Source organism: Sceloporus occidentalis, unplaced genomic scaffold, assembly GCF_023333645.1.
Source record: "Sceloporus occidentalis isolate IW3139 unplaced genomic scaffold, rSceOcc1.0.p SCAF_1, whole genome shotgun sequence".
Lineage (NCBI taxonomy): Eukaryota > Metazoa > Chordata > Lepidosauria > Squamata > Phrynosomatidae > Sceloporus > Sceloporus occidentalis.
This window is the reverse complement of record NW_028316981.1, coordinates 202393578-202416917: the sequence shown is the minus strand read 5'-3', so window position 1 is coordinate 202416917 and position 23340 is coordinate 202393578. Positions and strand designations below refer to the sequence as shown.

General features: G+C 41.1%; 1 protein-coding gene across 1 annotated transcript in view; it reads left to right on the top strand.

Annotated features, from left to right (window-relative positions):
• The window catches only part of TMEM38B (transmembrane protein 38B), a 34192-nt gene extending 26690 nt beyond the window's left edge, over window positions 1–7502 (top strand). Inside the window, exons 5-6 of the mRNA XM_089488630.1 lie at window positions 3731–3848; window positions 5116–7502. Of these exons, the coding sequence (XP_089344756.1) occupies window positions 3731–3848; window positions 5116–5328 (331 nt within the window). The 3' untranslated portion in view covers window positions 5329–7502. The remainder of the gene's footprint in view (window positions 1–3730; window positions 3849–5115) is intronic.
• Window positions 7503–23340: the final 15838 nt, after the last annotated feature.

The following is a 23340-nucleotide window of genomic DNA, read 5'->3' as shown; positions in this document are numbered from 1 at the left end:
GGAGACATTGCTTGGGGGTCTGAGGTGAGGTGTCACGAGTGTGCTGATGACATCTCCTCTTCTTCCAATCCTATTGGATCATTTGAATCCATGAATGGGTATTGGAAAATGGCAGTGAGCTGGATGTGGAGTAATAAAAGAAACTCAGTCTGGTCATGATGGAAGAGCTGACTATGATGGTGAATGGTCTTGATCTAGGAAAGGGTATTTAGCCTATTCTAGACAGGATTAGGTTGTATTCAGATAGGTCTGTTGCGTTTGGGTACTCTCTATGTGATTGGAAGCCAAAAACAAACATGATAAGATCTCCAGTCACATGAAGAGTGATAACAAATAGGGGAAGCTCTCCTATTGAGACTCATTCCTCCCTGTGAGGAGAGTGATGGGACTAGGACTTGAGGGGGTGAGAATAGCACATTACCCTCTTGGCGTGTTGACATAACACATGTACATAATGAGGGAACTGGACTAAAGAATGGCTATCATTTGCTACTACGGATGAAAATAAAGTAAAACACTCTACCTGGGGCAGAATTGTGAAACTTTGCCTGCACTTCTTCTAGTCTAGTTACTGGATAGACACGGCTGAACTGACTGAATTTTTAGTAAGGGTTCTTGCAGTATTTTAGCCCTGCGTGGGCATCCTCAATCATAAGCACCCTGCCTGTCATGGCGATGGATGCTTCGCTAGTTTGTGACTTAGGTCAACTTCAAAACAATAGCTAAAATTAAGTTGGAATAATAGTTCAGATTTTGTGAGGATGCAAGAACCTGCTACGAAGGAAGCTGCTTTAGCATGCTGTAAGAGCGTTACCCGCTGGCTGGCCCAGGTGGAATATTGCTTGAGTTACAGCTTTTCAGCTCAGGCTCGAAGAAGCTAAATTGGGAACGTTAAATCACTCCCAATTTAACTTGTGCCATAGGACGTAAGAGCTGTAGCTGGCTGGCAGGCTGCAGCCCTGTCCCTGTAAAGGGGAAATAAGCTCACGGTGGGCATTTTCAAGTCCCCTTGCCCTTCCGCTGTGACTTCCTGACAGGCTTTTTTGTGGAAACGATTATTTTGAAAACAGGGTTGTGACTTCTGGTGTGATAAAAGCAGCAGGGGTGCCAAAGCACTTAGGCACCCTGCCTCCATGCTACTATCCTAGGTAATAAAGAATGACAGGAGAGAAACACAGAAATGCAAGCAGAGCTGTTGCCAAAAGTGTATTCCCGTCTCTTTGATTCCTCCTGACCCCCTCCCAGCTTCTACTGTGGTATCCACAGTATTTTTTGCACTGTATTTTTGTGTGTGCTAATGGCAATGGGGCAGGGAGTGTGACCTAATTTCTCGGCTGTGATGAAAAATATAATTTCTGTCAGTTTAATTCACTACAGATGCCTTTTAGTTTCTCTTAAAAATATATGCTGGGCAAGGAGGACCAGTTTTAAATGTTAAAAACCAACAAATTAAAGCTGATGAAAGGGGGTATGTGTATAAGGAGTTCATCTTCTCCTCATATCATTGTGTTGAGAATGAAGTAGGATTCAAAACAGGGTTATTTTAGAAGTAGGTAACCGTTGTTCCTCCAGATGTTTTGAACTTCAGTTCAAGAAGCTCCAACCGAGATAGCCAATGTTAAGGGATTATGATAGTCCAGAGCACCTCAAGGGCCAATGGTCTTATGCCAGTGAATAGTTATCTCTGTCTGATGTGGATGGATAGTGATCTAGCACTGCAGTAGTGCAGTTTCATGCTGGTTCAGAAATAACTATATAAGTGATGGAGAATTTATGGATTACACTTTGTTCTCAGTTTTGCAACCTCTGAAACCTTGAAAAATGAGGTATTCCCTTTTTTTTGTTTTGGGGGGTTAGAAGTAACCGTTATGTCACTTCCAATTTCAGCAGGAAGGGGTGGTGCAACCCCAGCTGCTCCTGGAGGTGAAGAACTGATGCCTGGACCTGCTGAAAGTTGTCTGCTTGAGTTGTAACCCTGTGCTTTTCATGCTGTCTCATTTGGGGGACTGCCATAGACTGGCCCTATATTTTTGACAGTTGGGTACAGTTGTTTCTTTCTTTCCTGCAAACTTGGAGGGACTGGAAAATAGCTCTGGGACTGGCACCAATCCTGGGACTGCACCTTCAAGTAGCTCTACTATTAACTATGGTTTGATGAAAAGTAGAGCAAAATGTTGGCCAAGAATTTTAATTTTTGAACTTTTCAAAAATGTGGCTCTCGCGCATTCTCAAGATTATTCTCTGTGCATGGAGATGAGACAGACTGTTTCAGGGGGCTGTGCTTGCTGAGTGCTGGTTTGTGATGTGCATAAACTTGTGCTCTTTTCTGCCTTCCTTGTATGCCATATAGTCCACATTTACTGCTTTGTTTTTGGGAGACCAGAGAATGATTCTATGTGATTGGCAAGCTATGCTTGGTTGAGTAAGTCCAGAAATCAGAGTGCATGGGGTCAGTGGGGAGCATGTGAAACTGAGGCGCAAGCCATTTTTGCAGATAAAGGTATAGGAACTGTTAAGGAAATGTATAGAAGATAATCTTCCATGTTTTAAATATTTGGAAAAACAAGTAGATGGGAGTGATAGATATGAGTGCGTTAGCACCACCTGTAACCTGAGTGACGGATAAAGAAAGCAATACAACACAGTTTTCTTTCAGCCATATTCTGCTATGGAGTTAATAAAGCTAAAGCAATAGCTTGTGTTAGTACAGTGTAGCAGTTGTTCTGAGAGGTCTCCAGATTTAATTTCCAACCAGGAACATAACTGGCTGATCTTAAGGAAGTCATTATTGGCTCAACATACCTTTTTGCAGTACTGGTATAATAAACCTACCTTGCAAGGTGGCTATAAGGGATAACATGAGAGAATTCTACTATAGTTTTGCCCCCTCACACACACACTGGCCTTTTTAGTTCAAAAGGGAGGCTTTTTGAAAAACAAGAAGTGATACGGAAGTCATTTCCCTGTTACATTATGTTGTAAAAAGACATTCCTTTGGACTAAAACAGTTCAGGGGGCTGCAAAGGTCTCAGATATGCCCCCCATACCTTCTAGAGCATATTTGGGAGCCAAAAATTATCTATCTATCTATCTATCTATCTATCTATCTATCTATCTATCTATCTGCAGGGAGATGCAGCCATCCAGAGTCTCCTGGGTGGCCAGTGTAGTCCTCTAACCCCCAACAGTTGCTGTTCCTAACTTTAAAACAAAATAAATCCAACAAAGCCATCTTTTTTTTTAATTAGTCAGAGCCTGGCACAAGAGATTATGGAATTATAATCTTAGAATTAAGAGAATTTGAGTTTGGAAATTTGTTTTGTGTGAGAGAACTGAATGGAGCTCACAGTTCTTCCACACAAAAATACACTCTCGGTTTATTGCGAGCATTCTTCATATCAGCAGTATTGTGGTAGGAGGTGGGAGCCATTTGGTTGCTATTATTGTTAAATGGTTGGCTATCAGAATTCCTTGGTGCTTTGTTGCGAAATCACCCACAGATCTACCAGTAAATCCAGATCTACTTTCTCACCACTTCTTGACTTCAGCTGACAGATTTACTGATTAAAAGTGTGCAGTCCAATTTGTGAACCTGAATTGCTCTCTGGTCCTGATGATAATGCTTCCCAAATAACCATGTTGATAGCAGCTGTAGAGACTTAGGAACTTTAGCTGAGAGGCTGTGAGAAAATAACAGCTCACCTTTTGTGTTTTATGTTTCTTTCCCTAGTCCTGTAAAAGTAAGCTTGGTGGGTGCAGTACTCTTCACAATGCAACAAACTCTTTACCTGCCAGTAGAAAAGCACAACCTTATGTTCCTCTACACAATCTTCTTGGTGGGCACAAAGGTAAGACTTTTGGAGTTGATTGCTCTTGAGAAGTCATGGTATAGTTATAACTTCTCATAAGTACTGTAAATAGGTGTATAAGGGTGGAAATCATGATACCCTTCACATGTTGGACTAGAAGTCTCATTATCCCTAGCTCACATAGCCAGTGTTAAGGAAGGCTGGGAACTGCAGCCTAGCAATATCTGGAGGGCTTCATAATTCACAGCTCAAAGTTATATTTTGTATTTCCTCATGAACCTTTTATCTATTGATAACTTCAGTTATGCCTAGTGTATTCCTGTGTATTGCGAGTTGCTATATATTCCCATCCATTGCCAACTTTGACAGCAGCTATCGCTGGGCCAATATGTTGATGATGACTCCAGTTTCCACATAATGGCAAAGTATGTCAGGCTGTTTGTCAGCCTAACTATGATTCTAGTGGCAAAGATAGGAAATCCACAATAGTTAGAAACACATTATTCTTGACTCTCCCTATAGATGCAGTATTTCATTTGTAATCCCTTTTTTGGAAAATAGCTTGGTGCCAGCCATTTGTACCAATTGCATGGTCACTTTGACCAGATGTCAGATAAAAAAAAATCCATTTGTCCAGCCGTCCTTTTTAGCTAAACTGCTCTTTTCCCTTTATGGCTGTTTAGCCAAGAATAGCTCTTATTTTATATTATTCAAAGACACAGCCGTGTTAGTCTGGAAGATCAGTATGCAAAGGGTTCTTGTAGCACCGTTGACACAAACTGAAAGAAAGAAGTTGTACCAGAGCTTTTGTAGACTTGAGCCTACTTTCTCAGATGCATGTTTATTACATGCATCAAGGAATTAAGTTTAAGTCTACGAAAGATTTATATTATGTTATTGTTTGTCACAGTGTAATTTCATCTGTTGCACAAAGTTTTGAATTATCAGGAAAACAGTGTAAATACATTTATTTTTAAAATATGGGTCACCATAATTGACTTAACAGTTGCACACAGAACCATTATTGACAGAAAGAGATTACCTAATTTGGTTCTGGGATCCTTTTCGCTTTGCACAATTATGGCATTATAATTCCACTTTAACTGCCATGGCTGCATCCTATGGAATCCTGGGATTTGTAGTTTGCTGAGGTACTGGAGTAGCTATCTAGCTGAGAATTTGAAAGCCCCCTCCCTATACTACAAATCCCAGGATTCTATAGGATATTGCCATAGTCCTTAAAGTAATGTGAAAGGATCCCAGTACTAGTTGCAGACTTGATCCTCTCCATGTGCCTTTCTTATAGATATCCATGACGTTGATAGAACGTTCAGCTTCACCATTTGCTCCGCTTGAGAAAATATTGGGTCACCTCCTCTTTGGTTGGCAGCCGCCATCTGCGAGAGCGAGAGGCGAGGCCAAAGTACCTTACAACGGCACTTCCTCAGCCGGCGGCCATACTAGTGGTGGAGAAACAGGCGAGAGTGCAAAGAAGAAGCATGCAAAGAAATCTGAATGAGACCATTGACAGGGGGGGCTAAATGAAGGTGGCAAAACCAACTTGTTTGTCTATGCCCATAAATATTTAATATTTCCTTTTCTTAATGATGTGAAATGACAGTTAAGGAAATTTGTGTGGCAAAAGTCTAACTATAATAGCTTTTGACCTCAGGACGTGGTAAACGTTTCCTATGCAGAGTTCCAGTGAAGCTCTTGCAAGCTACACTGTCCGTGAACTTTTTGTGCTGTTTCCGTGTACCACTACTACTGCCATGTGGCTACATGTAGCCTCTAATGTGTGCTTTTTTGTAAACTAGAATTCATATTTGGACAAGATGCATCATGTTAGAATTCTTTTTCTAATGTAAATGATAAAATAAGAGATTATATTGTGATTTTACTTGTATGATAATTTTTTATTGTTGTTAAATATGTTTTCTGTCTAAGAAAACAAAACATCAAATGTTTTAAACAAAACCCTTCACAAAATATCATCTGGCAGCAGAAGTGGCTTGATGGTTTTCATTGATTGTAACTTATTTGAGAGATGATCCAGCCAGAGATGGGTATATTTTTTTAATTCAGTGAGGGAGATTTAAGCATGTGCATTTTGTGATCACAAATCCTGCTTCATGCCGACTGAACTGTACTCTGATGTGTTATTCTTTAACAGCAGAGTTACATCCTCAATTCCTTATATGAACATTGTTGTGAAAACGTCATATTCAGTGACTGAGAGGAACAATAATTAATACATGCTATCAGATTTAAGAAACCATCTTAATCTTTCCAGACAGCTTCTTAATTCTTGATACACTGCTACTGAATTGTCTTGAAGGCACACATTTGTAATAATTTTTGCACTCAGCTGGAGTGACAAGGTATCTTTAGGTATTTTTTCACAAACCTTTCATAGTAGGTTTTCAAATTTTTCTACATATACTCACTTGAACCACTTGGATACTAAATTTCCTGTAAATATGAGCTACACATGTCTTTTCTGGGGTTTTTTAAATGGGGCAACAAAATGTATTGGAACCATAGTTCATATGGGTTGATCTTTTGAGTACATATTTTTTTCCACACAGTGCCATTTCTTAATCAGGCAGGGATTTTTCAACAGAATTGAACAAAGATCCTTGTCCAAAATAGAGCTTTTTAAATTATTCAAACAAAAATTGCATTCTAGACAGGTTTTCCTTTGTGCTTTTTTATTCTGTTTCAAGGGTCTGTGACAGAACTTGCAAAACGTTAATTTTTTAAACACCTCCCAGAATCTGCCAGCCAGGATGGCCAGTAACTATATTTACTATGGGATTCTGAGAGGTAGAGCTATTTTTCCAAACTGTGAGCCAATGCTAGCTAACTAGCTGTAGGCCAGACTCACACAGTTTGTGTCACCCTTCCTAGCTGAACAAAGCCCTTCAGCCCTGTGTAGCTTCAGGCTAGGGGATTGCCAAATTCTTGTTTTTGATGCCTGCCTTGGACTGTGACATGGAGCAGGTATTGGTATCATTACTGGAAAGTGGAAAGGTGCCAGTTGCAAGGGGGTTTCCTTCCTTTCTTTCCCCTCAAATACTTGGCTCGTGGTCAGTGCTTGGCTTGGTAGAGCAGAAGCTGTGTGAGCCTGCTTAGAATTTATCTATTCTTTGGATGTGTGTTTCAAAAATTAAATGATGATTTTTGGATTGCTTTTATAAGTAATTCATATACTATAGTTGAGCCATAAATGACGGGGAGGGAATTTTTAAAAAATGACATCTTTGATATATAGTTTTTTGCCCTGTGACCTTAGGGCTCAGTTTCCTTTTTAACCAATCTATGCTAAAAGCTTGCAGTTGTAAGTGTCTGTGTAGTATTGTGCTGAACTTTGGTTGGTAGGAAACTGAAATAAACTTGAAGCAAACACCAGCGAACAATGTGCTTCCACCTTTTATGAATTCTCTCTGTGTACAAATAAAGTCACTGGTGTCTTTGTACGACATGATTAAAAGCCTTGATGCTTTTTGGTACTACATTTTTTGTACTGTGTGTGGTGCTCTTGTCAACAACTACACGGTAATTGCACTGTAGTCCTTTGCAGCACAAATTGATGTGAAAATGTATTTTAAATTATTGTTAAGATATTTACTGTTGTTAGGCAGAAAATGGTCTGTGCATTTAAAAACCCTGCTATTAAAAAAGTGGAAACAGTTTATGTCTCAGTGTTGTTGCAGCAGTATGTATGGCAAACACATGGGCATAAAAAAATTGACTAGTTAACAACTTTAGAACATTAAGCAAGGCAGATTCATTTTCCTGCACTGTAGGGACCTTGGAAGGCTCTTCTTGTTTAAAAAAACTGGCACTTTCTCCAATTTTGTTACATAAATTGCATTGCAATGTGTTTTTGCTAATTTAGGCTAAGGGATTTGTGGCTATATGACTGAATCCGCTTTCATTTTTTTAAAATTACAAGCTGCTCTCTAAATACTACAACAACACAGAGTTCAGTGTGTTTCATTCTTTGTTTTAACATGTTGGTTGTGGCATGTTTAGGACCATGGTAGCCACATGCTCTGAGCCTCGGGGAAGGCAATGGCAAACCTCATCTGAAGAAACTTGTCAAGAAAACTGTATGATAGGTTTGCCTTTGGGTCGCCATAAGTCGGAAGTGACTTGAAGGCACACAACACACGCATTACGCAGTTGCATTTTTATCATACATTTATTTTCCTTTGTCCCCATGATAAAACAGAACCTTATAACTCCTCTTTTGCTCTTATGTAAGCAAACCTGCTTTCTAATGTATTCTTTTGGGACGTCTTAGAAGGTTGGGTCCCAGTATGAACCAGCAGATTATGTAAGAAATAGTGAGCAAGCTGAACTAAAGAAGACAGTTCTGCACTGTTGCTGTCCTGACCATCCATTTCTTCTTGGAAAAGGCTTTTTGCAGACTTTATGTCTGGCTGTTTCCACAGTTTTGTATCATGCCCTTCCATTGCTTTCCTGTCTGGAGGCAATTGCATTTTTCTCTCTCCAGTGAATCACAGCTGGGACAAGAGATCATGTTCTTGGGAGCGAGCAATGGCTGCTTTGATTGGTAGAGCCAATCTCACGGAGAGCTTTGAACATCAGGGCAGAACCTTTGAGCCGTGCACTGTGTTCTCAGGTGAGCGGAGAAGAGAAGAATTCGGAGGGGTTATGTTCACACCATCCTGTCACACTGTGCAGCTGGGTTGCTGTGCTTTGTATTGGAGGCTGTGTAGCTTCATTCCTAGCAGAAAAGAATTTAAAGTCTGCTTTTTCAGTTCTCTGCAGTTGCAACGTGGCAACTTAGGAACTGAAACTTGGGTGGTCTGCCCTACTAATATTCTCTTGCTTTCTGCCTCCCATCTCCCTCGCAACTCACTGCAAGTATATTATCAATCTGAAGGTGTTTCCACAAGCCATGCTAAGAATGCTTCCCTCCATTGATTTTTCAGTCCATCATACTTGAATGCAGATCGCAGAAAGTGGAAGAGAGCAGTTGTAGAAGTGAGCGTTCATTCTGCGCAAGAAGCTCACAAGTACTTATAACCAGCCCACCTCTTGCAACAGACTTTGGGTAATATCAAAGAGCAGATAATTGTCATTGTGGCATAGTGGTTGAGTGTTGGACTGCAACTCCGGAGGCCAGGGTTCGATTTCTGGCTTGGCCATGGAAACCCACTGGGGGACCTTGAGCAATTCCCATGTTCTCAGCCTCATGGGAAGTCATTGGTAAACCACCTCTGAACAAATCTTGCCAAGAAAACCCCATGATAGGTTTGCCTTAGGGTTACCATAAGTTGGAAACGACTTGAAGGCACACAACAACATGGAGGTACCATTTGCATAAGCATTTCTGCAAATGCCTTTATTTAAAAACAATTGTTTTTTAGATCTCACAAAACAATCACTCTATAGATGCAATATAAAATACAAATGCGAAGATAACAATAGTTAGGGGTAGATATAATAGGCATGGTCCTTCAGCTATCCTCTTGTGAGACACACAAAGGTATGTCAGAAAAGGATAGTTTTCACAGGCAGCCAAAACATCATGCAGCGTTTGCTCTAGTCCAATATCCAAGGAAGACTATTCCACCACTGGGATGCCATTTCTGAGGAGGCCCCCTTGTAAGTTCTGGAAGCCTGGCTTTTCTATAGTGAAACTTGGCTTTTGTAGCCTTTCTCAGTTATGTCATTTAAGGGCAGTTCCACACTGCAGGAATAATCCTAGAGTGATAGTGATGGTAGTCTCTTAATCGGAAGTCTTTGTATAAACCATGACCATCTCTCAAGAGCACTGGTTAGACCAAAAGACCCTTGCAGTCCCTTCCAATTGTATTTTGGTCCAAAACACACTGCAGAAATTATGTAGTTTGAGACCACTTTAACTGCCCTGGTTCAATGCTAGGGAATTCTGTAATTTAGTGAGACATTTTCTGTCAGAGAGCTCTGGTGCCACAATAAACTACAATTCTCAGGATTCCCTAAAACTAAGCCAGGACAGATAAAGTGGATTATTTCTGTAGTGTGTTTTGGTCCATAGTTTATTTTGCTTTTTATGCCTCTTTTATCGTGCCCTGACATCCTAGGATGAAAGATGGATTAAAATTTGTCTAATGAACAAACAACCTTACCATCTAATAGAAGACACCCCCCACACATATTTTTTTAAAGAAGAGGCAATTGATAATGAAAGAAATCTACATTTCAGAGGGAATTTTTTTAAAAGGGAATTTTGCCTCCTTTCTAACGGTATAATGTTGAGTGCATAAAAATGTGTTCTTTATACAAGTACAAATATTGCTATGATGGGTAATTTTTTGTCATTTCCATACAGGTGGAAATAAAGCAGTTCTGGAACAAATATGGGATAGGTACGTACCATGCAGCTTTGCTTTGATATGGAACTAAACTCTGATGTAAGCATTGTGTTTAGACAAAAGAAGGAAGAAAAGCTGGAGTCTTGGGGTGTCCATATGAGTGTTATGTGTTTAGTCTTGAGCTGCCAGAGTGATGTTGAAACTTTTCTTAACCGGTCCAACACAAATGAGAAGTGGGTGCCCAAAATCCCTCAAGACATTTCAGGTCCTCAATGGGAAAGCCAGAGACAGACAGAAACCTGAATGTCTCTCCCAGTCCCACCCCTTGGCTCTGGCTTTAATCTCAAAGTAATGCTGAGCCAGAATTGGGAAAAAGTTAGTTTTTGCTCTACCTCCCACCTAGTTGATGCTGGCAGGAGGATTATGTGAAGTATACGGTAGTAAAAAGAAGAAAGAACTGTTCTACCCGCCAACATTTCACATATGACAAGCAGTACTCATGTGGCCAAGCTGCATCCAAGTGTGGTCAAGATGGCAAAAATTATTAATGAGGAAGAGCAGATAAGCTAGGAGAGGCGGCAGCAGTTTGCTTTTGTCTGAGTTTACTAGGAAGGACTAGAATCCACCTTTCCTCTCCCTCCTGAGTTAGTTGGGTACAACATATTTTTGCACTTTAAACCATTTGTGGCAACCAAAGTAAGTTGAAAATAAAGGGGGAAAATGAGAGGAGGGGAGAAACAGACATTTTTTAAAATAGCTGAAAAAGTGGGATGATAGAGGATTAATCAGGATTGTCCCTGCCAGTTCAGGACAGTTGGAGCATATGGACTTTTCCCATGTTCTGGTCTCTATGCTAGCTACCCAGCTGTAGGCCAGACTTGTACGACTTGTGGCCTATCAAAATACAGGCCTCTTCTAGCTTGTTGGCTACTAAACCACTGTCCTTTCTGTCTGCTTGAGATTGTGAAAATGGCAGAGGTTGCCAGTCACCTGCCCAAAAGGCAGTGGCATCATTCTGGTTGGTGTCACCTGGTGTGGGTGCCTGGAAAGGACTGCTAAGGGGGATGCTGTGGCCTCCAGATGGCCTGTTTAGGGTCTGGTGCAGCTGCTGAGCAAGTGAGGAAGGAAAGCCGCTGCACAATTCCACTTGGTGTACCACCCCAACAGGTGTACACCCCCTTCTGGGGTGTCACCCAGTGAGAGCCATACTCCTCACATGCCCCTATTGACACCTCTGCTAGGAGGGCACCAATAATAAGGCCTCCCCCCACAGAGTCATATGTCAAACTATAATACATGGTTTTGTCTTGGTTTGATAGCTCTAAACTGAGCCAATATGGGACAGTTTTAATTGTTTATGTGCTTTCGTATCTATTCTGACTTACTATGAATGTCTCTCATAAGTGTCAAATACAGTTGGCCCTCCACATTTGCGGCATTGACTTTTGCAGCTTTGGTTATTTGCGGTTTTGATTAATATGTTCTCTCTAGGAATCTCTTAGTCCTCTAGCGCAACTCTGCCAGAAGTTGCGCTGGAGAACCTACATGTTCCTAGAGAAAATAGACATTTGTAGGTCCTTCAGCATGATTTTGTGATCAATTTACAGCACTTTATAAATAAAGGATAATAATAATAATAATAACAACAACCTATGGCAGATGTTGACCACAGAGTTGCACTGGAGGACCTGCAGAGGTGTTCTCTCAGGTAAAAATAGTGTTGTTTTTTTAATTTGCAGTTTTTCCATATTCATGGGGGTCCTTTAGTCATAACCTTGGGGACCACTGTACTCCCTTGAGAAAATTTATTCAGTGAAGGTTTGCCGTTGCCTTCCTCTGAATATAGCTCACAGCAGCTGGTATTAGCTCAGGGTCTCCCCTTCAGGTAGTAACCCAGCTTGACCCAGTTTAGCTTCCAAATCAGGTTATTTATTACTCACATTGTATTTCAGCTTGTTTTGATCTGTGGCCATGCCGGTTGGAGGATTCTGGGAGTTGTGCTCCAAATGCAACACTTCCAAATTCTCCACTGAGCCCTTCACTAGTTCCCACTCGCCTTCCTGTTCGCCTCCAGAAACTGGCAGTGCCCAGCCTCTGGCTCTGGCATTTCTCAGCAGGACTGCTTTTTAATGGCATGCTGTAACAGGTGAGAGGGCAGCTTGAGAATGCCTTTACAGCCTATTGTGTTAAAAGCCTGTCTTAAGGCGCCTTTTATTTCTCCATTCACAAGGCTGCTGGGGAGCTTTTTGTGTTTAGTCTCATAAGCAAACTATTTAGAGCTTTTCTTGTTTTTTCTCTTTCCAGGCAGTATTTATAAGCCCATATGGGCATGCTGAGGATCCAGCTGGAGGGATGGCCTTGCCTGTATCGTAGAAGCTCCTGGCTCATTCGCTTGTAGATTATCTTGACTAGGAAATCTTTGGAATGAGGCAGGATGTGTGTTTGCATGTATGTGGGGTGGATTATGTGCTTCCAAAATTTTCAAACTGAAAGACAAAATTGATAATGGTCATTTAAATGTGTATTGGATAAAGATGGAGCTGGCACGTAAGAAAGCAAACTGTTATATCTAGCAATTGATGGCTGAGCTGGGCCATCAGTAGTCCCATTGCCACCAGAGAGAGAAAGAGAGAACGAGCCAGCTTAGTGTAGAGTTTCAAGTATTAGGCTAAGTGTCGGGGAGACCAGGGTTCAAATCCACTGGGTGACCTTGGACAAGTGATAGACTCTCAGCCTGAGATGAAGGCAATGGCAAAGCTCCTCTCATTATAAACAAACAAACCAACAAAAATAAATAAATAAAATTTTATTAAGAAAATCCTATGATAGGGTTGCCATAAGTTGGAATGAACTTGAAGGCACACAGCAACAGCACTGTTTCTAATTGTACTGGACTAGATAACTGCATTCCCTCTATCTATTGATCACTCTGTCTGTATGTCTATCTATCTATCTATCTATCTATCTATCTATCTATCTATCTATCTATCATCTATGTATCAGGTTGTATTGGAATAGATACCTGCACTCTCTTTCTCCAAGGAACTCAGGTCAGCACCCAGGGTTCTGTTCTACACATTCTATTCATGTAACTCCATTGCTAACAGACAGGGCCAAATGTTCATTTATTGATTTCCTCTTCTTGACTTATGGCAAACCTATCACAGGGTTTTCCTGACAAGGTTTGTTCAGAGGGGCTTGCCTTTGCATTCCTTTGAGGCTGAGAGAGTATGACTTGTCTAAGGTCACCCAGACTCAGGGGTTCGAATCCTGTTCTCATATCTAGCCTCTTACTTCAAGGTGCTCAGTAGAACACACACAGTTGTCGTCCTCACGTTCAATCAATTTTATTTACGGTCTTCAACCTAAATATCTCAAAAATATATTAGTATTAACCAGTAAAAACAAACATACAAATACAGTAACATCAGCTAAAATACAAATTTGCATATAGACAGGCAGCACCCCACACACCAGGATGCAGAGACCTATCTTCTAGCATCCCACTTTCAACATGTAACAATAATTCTGCGCCTAGGTAATTTGTCCGTGTGTAATAGTAACAGCTGCACAGAATCGAGCCATGATCTCAGTTATTTGAGAGTCTACCTCCTCAAGCAGAAATGTCAAGTAATGATCAGCTGGTCTTCCTGGGAATTTTTGTAAAATTGGGTAGATCCTTGGATATTCAACCTGCATCAAAGAACAAATATGGGGCAGGGGCATATGCAAATCACAGAGATAGGGCATGATACATCCTCTGGTGGGAAGCTGTCTCCATCAGGGAATAGCAATAGCAAGTATGTTTCTATATTGCTTATCAGTGAACTAGCACTCCCAAGTGGTTTACAGTGTGTAAGTCAATTGCCCCCAATAAGCTGGGTACTCATTTTACTAACCTACGAAAGGATGGAGAGCTGAGTGGACCTTGGAGCCCTCCTCTAGGATCCAACTTACAACACTGTGGCTGCAGTACTGGCATTAAACCAGTGCACCACCAGGGCTCCAGGAGGTGGTAATCCCTTCTCCAGTCCTCCATATGCCCTAAAACCTCTTCAGTTTTTGGAGTAAAAAAGTCTCAGAGCAGTTTTCACCAAACTGGAGACCTGCAAGGGCGAGGCTGTCCTGGCACTAGTACTAGTGCAACAGTGAGTTTGGTCCTTAAAATACAAAATAGAAGCAAAATAATCATATAGATAGATAGATAGATAGATAGATAGATAGATAGATAGTAGATAAAACCAAGATAAAACCAGCAGCAACACCAGGTCATCATCCCCATCATATTGTTGGGAGTGACTGAAAAAAAGATGTTTTCAGTGGTACAGTTTGTCACACTGGCATTCAAATTGCATGGTTATAAATAACCAATATTAGTTTAGCCTTTCTGTATAAACAGTGAAATTGGCCCTTTTGATGGTGTGTCTAAAAGTATGAAACTTCTGATTCAAAGGAAGTACATCTGTCTAATAATTTAATCTTCCTTACTAAGATTAAAGACAAATACATGTTGCAAAGGGGCCAGGAGTCTAAGCAAGTGAAGAATCTTGAAGGAAATAATTTCCCCCCTGAAAGAGAGCGTATTTATTCTTTGGATTAAAGATTTAAAACCATCTCTCTCAAGCATCAGCAATGTCCAGGAAAGGGAAAAACATGTTACTTAAAAAAAAAAAAAAAGACACAAACCTCTTTGTCCCAACTTCCCTTCTATAAATAAATTATGAAAATTAATATTGCTTTTAATTTGTTTAAAATGTGTTTTAGTCATGTACTTACTGTTCTAAACTTGCTTATCCATTGCACATTGCCTTGGGGGATCTGATGGTGATAAACAAATGCCCCAAAATAAAATAATATTGCTGCATTTTTGAGTTAGGAAAAAATCCAAGGAATCATTTGTGGGGTCATCTAAGTCAGTTGTTGCAAAGAAGGTAAAACACAAATTCTCTACTTTGTACTGAATGGAGTCAACTTGGAATTGCATTCTTCAAATAATGATAATAGATTAATATGTACACTTTGCTTGGCTTTCTAAAATCCTTGGGGATTTCTTCTACATATCACACAAAGGACAAGCCGACTACCGACTACCTGCAGCCATTCCCAAGGCAAGTCTGGGCCAGTTAATGATCCCAATCCTGCCTAAATGCTCAGTCATTGCTAACCAGAAAAATGTAAAAGTCAAGGTGAGCCTCAAAAATGAGCAATGGGAATATCTATTTGGTCATGCTCATCAAAGCCACAGTTTGCGGATTCCCAAATATCCTCTGTACTTAGAAGCACCTGCAGTTTCTGCTTCATCATACTGCTTTGTGGACAGATGCAAGGCTGATGAAGGTGGAGAAAGCCACTACAAATTGCCAGTTCCTGGCTCCAAGGCTTCACAAAGGAAAGAGACATGAAGGATTCCAAGGAAACATCTTCTTTGAATTGCAAATGACACTAAATTTCCTTGACTTTGAAAATCTACCAGTGATGGCATGGCCAAAGGGAGGCATGCCAGCCTGCAGATACCCCTCCTTACCACCTGAACTAAGACCAGAAACAGAAAATGCAGGCCTATGACTAACATCTTTGATTTCTTTCTCCTGTTTGCCTGAGGAAGAACCCAGTGTGACTTCGAAAGCTTGCAACATGTAATAGTGCATTTTGGTCGGTCCAATAAAGGTATCATTGTTTGGATGTTGTGGATTTGCATGTTATTGTACTTTGCTATATGGCCAAAACAGCTACCCCTAAACATGGAATTCATGTTTACAATCAATGACCAAATGTGACCTGCAAATCCTACCTAAGTTAGGCAGCGCTCCAGCTGAAGGGTTTCTGAGATGGTGTAGATTCGAGTCCTGGGAAATGATGACTATATAGATCATGGAGCAAGTTGAGACAAGCAGTTGTGGCAGAATCACTAGAGGTCTCTCCAGATGCCTATTATCATATCTACAATTGGATAGCTGATGAAGCAGGACACACTATAAAAATATATGTAGGGAGAAGGTTTGTTTTTTGCAGGAAATTCATACAATCTAGAGCTTCCAGGAATGTGATTCTCCTTTTTAATTTTTTATTTAAAATGGCAAGGCATAGGGATATCTAAGGATCGGCAATATTGGGCTGTGGTTACATGTGGCCCACTGGCCAAGTGTTGCCTACCCTGATAGGAATTAAAAATTCGGCTCAGGCCCTGTGTAGTTCCTAAAAGGAACCGAAGGATTAAGTTCTTTGCCAGGCTCAGGCAAATGAAAGTAGCTGAAGTACATCAGGGCAAGTGGAACTGGAGACTATACTTGGGAATTAAATGGAAAGCCCCTGGAAGGCAGATTGGGCCACCAGCTGCCCTTCTCTGTCTGAGTCTATTAAATGTCATAGGGCAGCTATCTTACACAGCATTCAGGGCAAGTATGTTAGTTGCGCTACTGCTATGGTTGCCAGATTGAAAACAGCACAGGTCTCCTGTGTTTTTAATGTTTGTACAGAAGAAGGCATTTCAGCACGTGTAGCTTGCGATGAAACCAGGTAACAAACAAACCTCCTAAAATTCTCTCTTCTAGGCTGCATCTGCACTGCAGGTTTAATCCAGTTTGACACATCTTTAACTGACATGGCTCAGTGCTATGAAAATCTGGGAACTGCTCCGGTGCCACATCAAACTACAGCTTCCAGAATTCCAAAGCGTTGAGCCATGGCAGTTAAAGTGGCGTGAAACCGAATTATTTCTGCAGTGCAGATGCAGCCCCAGACCGCTGTTAAAAAGACAGGACCCAGGATCCAGTTTTCACTCTGGAGAACTTGGGCATGTACACAATGATATAAAACAAGGAATTTTGGCAGGGAAAGACATTGTCTTGCCCAAACTTTGTTTCCCTAAGCAGCACACACATAAAGCAGATTACACACACACACACACACACCCCTAGCAGGAGTTATCTGGAACTTGAGCTTAAAGGCTCCTGTCAGATGGAAATCTCATTTCCAGCAATAAGGATGCAAGCCCAAGTTGATCTTGAGCCCATTTTCTGGTATTGAACTCGCAACCTTATGGTTTGTGAGTGAGTGGCTGCAGTACAGACATTTAACCACTGCGCCACCAGGGCTCCTCAAGCAAGCAACAAATCCTTCCATGAACCTCAGTTCGACCAAAACAACTTGCTTTAAAACATCACTTTTTTTAATAGAACAATTATTGGTGGGTTACAGACCGCCCGTTTGAAGTGGCCTGCACCCGCCCCTTTCCCTGCTGTATCGGGGCCTCAGCTGCCAGACTGGCACCCTCCGAGGCCCCGATCCGCTGCTTTGCAGGCTGCGGGGAAGTGGCAAAAGGCCACTTCCCCGCAGCCTGGAAAGGGGTGTCCTCGGGGCTTCAAGCCCCAAGGACACCCCAACGGCAGTGGGGACTCCCAGAAAGGGGCCACTCGGCCCCTTTCTGATTTGCGTCGCTGGTGCAGCCTTCACACGGCTGCACTAGCGACGCAAACCAGGAAGGAGCTCCGTTTCGGAGCTCCTTCCTGCTCCGCCGAAAGGGCACATTAAGTGCCCTCGCGCGGAGCGATGGTGTCACGTCCGTGCCACCTTGTTTGGAGGCAGCATGTTCGTGACGCCATCATGGCGGCGGCTGTGTGAAACGGCTGCCACCATTTTGTGCGTGCAGAGCGCGTACTAGGGTTAGGGGGGTGCGGAAGCACCGCCCCTTCCTAACCCTAGTACGTGCTCTGAGCGTACTTTAATGGCGGTCTGTAACCCGCCAACGTTTTTAAGTTAGTGGCCATAACATGTGGACTGCCTTTTTTAAAAACTTAATTGGACTGTAACTCTGGAGACGAGGGTTCGATTCCATGAAAACCTACTGGGTGGCTTTGGGCAAGTCACACTCTCTCAGCCTCAATGGTAAACCACCTCTGAACAAATCTTGCCAGGAAAACCCTATGATAGGGTCATAAACAACTTGAAGGCAGACAACATACATACATACATACATACAATAGTGTTCTAGATTTCAAAATGTGAATTCTCCTAAATTGTTCTGGACATATATATATATATATATATATATGCTCCAGATTTAAAAAATGCAAATCTTCCTAAATTGTTCTGGACTGCATTTTGCAACTTAATTGCAACACCTATATGGGGGGGGGGGGTCCCATGGTCCTATGTTTTGGCTACCAACCTGACCATAATATCACATCTGAGCTGCATGTTGCGACTTTTAATTTTCTGATTTAGTCCTATGCTCCTACATATAGGCTAGGTACCAAGATGTCAATATAACTCTCACAGTTTTGCTGAAAGATGTCAATCACATCAGAGCAGAACACTTTGAGATTGTTAAGCAAGAAAACAGGGCTGATCAGGCTTTCTCCTCCATAAAAAACAACAACATCTTAGTGTATTCATAAAGCCTGCACTTGAAATCCAGAGTATATATACGTATGTGTGTGTGTATCTATGTACACATGTAGGTATGCGCATATATGTATGAACACATGTATATATGTGTATTTACACATATATGTATATATATATATATATATATATGTTACACACACATATATGTACACATGCATGTATATGTATATATGTACATGTATGTATATCTATATATGTACACATGTATTTATTATATATGTATATACACATGTATGTATATCTATATATGTTACATACATATATATGTACACACTCGTCCCTCCACATTTGATAGGGTTAAGGGCACAGGGCCCCCGTGAATGTGGAAAACCACACATAACAAAAACACAGTGTTTTTACCTGAGAGAACACCTCTCTAGGAATCTCTAGGTCCTCCAATGCAACTCTGTGGTCAACATCTGCCAGACATTTTCCATAGTACTGTGCTGGAGGAGCTACAAATGCTTAGTGGAGGGTTCTCTCTAGGAATCTCTAGGGTCTTCAATGTGAATTTTGATTAAGTTTGACCATAGAGTTGCACTGAGAAACCTAGATATTCCTAGAGAGAACATGTTAATAAAATATGTTAATAATCAAATCTGCAAAAGTCAAAGCCACAAATGTGGAGGGATGAGTGTGCGTGTGTGTGTGTATATATATATATATATATATATGTATACACACACACACGTATGCCTATGTATATATTTATGTATACACACACACATGCGTATGTACATACACATGTATGCATATGTATAAATGTCACATATGTGTATACATATAAATGTTAAAACAGTTGACAAGTCATATATATATATATATGTTACACATATGTATATGTATACTTATGTACACGTCTGTATATGTATATATATTTATGTGCACATGTATGTTACACATATTTGTGTATGTTATGTATATATATATATACACATATGCATATTTATGTACACATGTATATGTATAAATATGTACACATATGTATATGTGTACTTATGCATATATATATATTTATGTATATATATATATATACACACGTTACACAGATATGTATGCTTATGTACACATGTATGTGTCACACATACATTTGTATATATATATTTGTGTGTGTGTGCATAACTTGTGCATATGTAGTCATGTACACATGTATATGTATGTCAGACATATATATATATATATGCTACATAGATATATGTATATATATATATGTACACGTGTGTGTATATATGTATATGTGTGTATATTATACATATAGGTGTATGTGTGTTTTTATATATATATACACACACACACACACACACACACACATATATAAAACCTTTCAACCCTCTTGGCCCAGAGATGCACCCTTACTCTCCCCCTCCCCCTCCCCCTTGCGGCGCGTGCCAAAGGCGCGAGTCCCTGGGGGCGTGGCCTTTGGCGAGAGGCGCGCGCCGCCCTCCAAGGCTCTCTCGGGGATTGGCTGGCCGCCCGGCTGCCTAGCGCGCGCACTGGGGGGGCTCCCAGTCCCTCCCCCCGCGCCGTCCCACGTGGCTCCAGGCTGGCCAGCAGGGGGAGCCTTCGCTTCAGGGAGGCAGGCGGCGCAAACGCAAAGCCTGGCCAATGCAAAGCAGCATGGCTGTTGATTATGATTATTATGCCAAGCCAATTGCAGAAACTGCAGCCGCTCCAGCCCCGCCGCTTCCTCCCCTCCCTGCGGCCCAAGAGACTCCCCTCTGCGCCTCTAGGGCCCAGAGGGGGAGGGCCGGGGCTTTGGAAGCCTCTTCGCAGCGACCCTTTGTTCTCCTCCCGCTGCCCTTTGGCTGCCCCCGAGCGCCCCCTGCTGCAGGCCAAGGGAAGGGAAGGGAAAAGCCTCAGCAGCAGCAGCAGCAGGGAAGGAAGGAAGGAAGGAAGGGGCTGACAGGGACAAGAGAGGAAGAACCCTGGGCTCTAAAGGGAGAGAAAGGAGTGGGAAGGAGGGCAGCAGGGGACAGACTGGGCAGCAGGGTCCTAGACTGTGAAGATACATCTCTGGATACTAAAGAGATCAAGGCTAGGAGTGGGAAGGGCAGCTGACAAGACAAGGGCCTCCAGTGTAAATAGAAGGACACCAAAGATACAAAGATGGAAAGGCTAAGGTTGGAAGGGCAGCCAGGAAAAGCCTGGACAGGATCCTAAAGTGTAAAGATAGAAGAACTTTAAAGATCCTAAAGTGTAAAGATAGAAACATTGCATGTTACGCATACACACACACACACATGTTACACACACATATATGTATATATGTATATATGTATACTTATGCATATATATATATATATGTACACACACACACATATATATACATGTTACACACAAAATACGTATATTACACACACGTGTGTATATATAAGTCTAAAGTCTAAAGATAGAAGAAAGTTAGATCCTAAAGTATAAAGATACAAGAGCATTAAAGATACAAAGGCTAGGGTTGAGAAGGGCAGCCATGAAAGACCTGGACAAGATCCCAAAGTGTAAAGATACAACTTTAGGACAAGATCCCAAAGTGTAAAGATGCAACTCGTAACACTCAAGATATAAAGATTAGGATTGGGAAAAGCCAGCCATGAAAGAGCTGGACAAGTTTCTCAAGTGTAAAGATAGAAACTTCATGGCAAAAGAAGAGAAAGCACCATAAAATGTAGGACATTCAGGAAAAACACTAAACATTCCCAAAAAGCTAAAAAACACTCATATAAATCCATGCTTCTTAGACATGCCCAAAATAGAGGACATTTTGGAATTCTTCCTGGACAGAAGGTTGAAATGTAGGACATGTCCTGGAAAAGGAGGGCATCTGGTCCCCCTGGTCATTGTATTCCCCCTCACCATGTACGAATGTGAGAGCTGGGCAGTGAAGAAAGATGACAGAAGGAAAATAAACCCATGTGAGTTGTGGTGCTGGAGAAGAGTGTTGAGGATCCCATGGATGGCTAAAGAGACAAACAGATGGGTCCTGGAACAGATCAAGGCTGAAATCTCCCTGGAAGCCAAGATGATCATATTGAGGCTGTTGCACTTTGGCCACATCATGAGAAGGCATGGCTCATTAGAAAAGACAATAATGCTAGGGAAGGTAGTAGTAGAAAGAGGAAGACAATATACCAGGTGGTTGGACTTAATCGGAGAGGCCATGGGAATGAATCTGCAGGATCTAAGCAGTGGAGGACACTTGGTGATGTCTCATCCACAGCCATGAGTTCAAGTCAATTCTAGGACAGTTAACAACAACAACAAACAGAGTCTAGACTAGGAAGCACCAAATTTGAGGGCAAAATGACGGCTTCGATGTCTGGTGGTTCTCTGTACACAAACTTTGTTTCATGCACAAAAGTATTTAAAAGTTTATGTATAAAATTATTATTATTATTATTATTATTATTATTATGCTTTATTTATATAGCGTTGTAGATTTACACAGCGCTGTACATACAAACAATAAAATAGATAAGAGTAAACCTGCCCGAGGTGTACAATAAGAAATAATAGCATAAAACATATAAATAATACATAACAATACAGGAAAGGGTTCAATAAAGTAAAGCAGGCAACAAATTTAAAAAGTTGAAATTATCTTCAGGCTAGCTGTATAAAGTGTATAAGGAACATAAATGAATTTCGCGTTTAGATCTGGATCCCATTGCCAAGATATTTCATTATACATATGTGTGTGTGTATGCATATTTATATATGTGCAAATATTCCAGAACCTGAAAACAAAATCTGAAATCAAAAACACTTCTGGTTCCAAGCGTTTCAGATAAGGGAGATTCAACCTATGTTATCTTGGTCATACAGCTTTGTTGAAAGTCATGCTACCCTTGAACTGAATTGAATTGAAACACCTTTGCTTGCTCCTTTTATTTGGATAGGTAAACTGTACAGTGCGCCCACGTCCTACATGAGCGCCTTTTACGCGGCTTTCCGCTTACGCTGAAAGCAGTGCGATGGGGTTGCTATGGCGCTCATTATGCACAAGCCCCATTATTTTCAATGGGGCTCGAGCATACGCGTTATTTGCCTTACGCGGAGGGATCGGAATGGATCCCCCCATAAGACAAGGGCGCACTGTATTTCTAAATGCTTTACCCAAGTGTTATGTTACTGCAATTCCAGGAATTTGCAGATTATGCAGGTCTAAAAAATCTCAGAATTTTGGCTTGAATTGTTATTGAGTCTCAGAAAACCAGAAAGTACAAAACCAGTAATTCAGAAGGGCTAGGTATTTTTAACCTTAAAATCTATTAGACGCTTTTCAGGTTAGAAATTTTTATAAGAATTGTACCCAACCGGAATACAGACACTTGGCTCCCTTTAGATAGTAACAAATTATATGACCTTTGGGGATATAAATGGGAACATCTAGCATCAATAGAAACCTCCTTTCAGAGATGGAGAGATAAATTGACAGTTACATCATCACTGCTCATTCCAATACTGTCACCCAGTGTTCTATCACAAAGATAAAATTTCAGCCTTCAAAGACGAGGAACAATCAGGATTATATTGCCTAACGGATTTCTACACAAATAAACAAACAAGAGGGATTTATTCTGAAGATCAGTTATCATTGATTAACATCTCTTGATTTCAAGAGCCTCAAGTACAACATTAGATATTCTTCTTTACTTCAAGGAAAGAGATTAAAACTTCACCCATTAAAATGAATATGAACCTCTGATGTAAAACTCACCAGATAATATAAAAATACATAGTCTCTAAAACTATATAGAGTTATAGTTAACACTATATTTTCATATCCCATAGGTGTC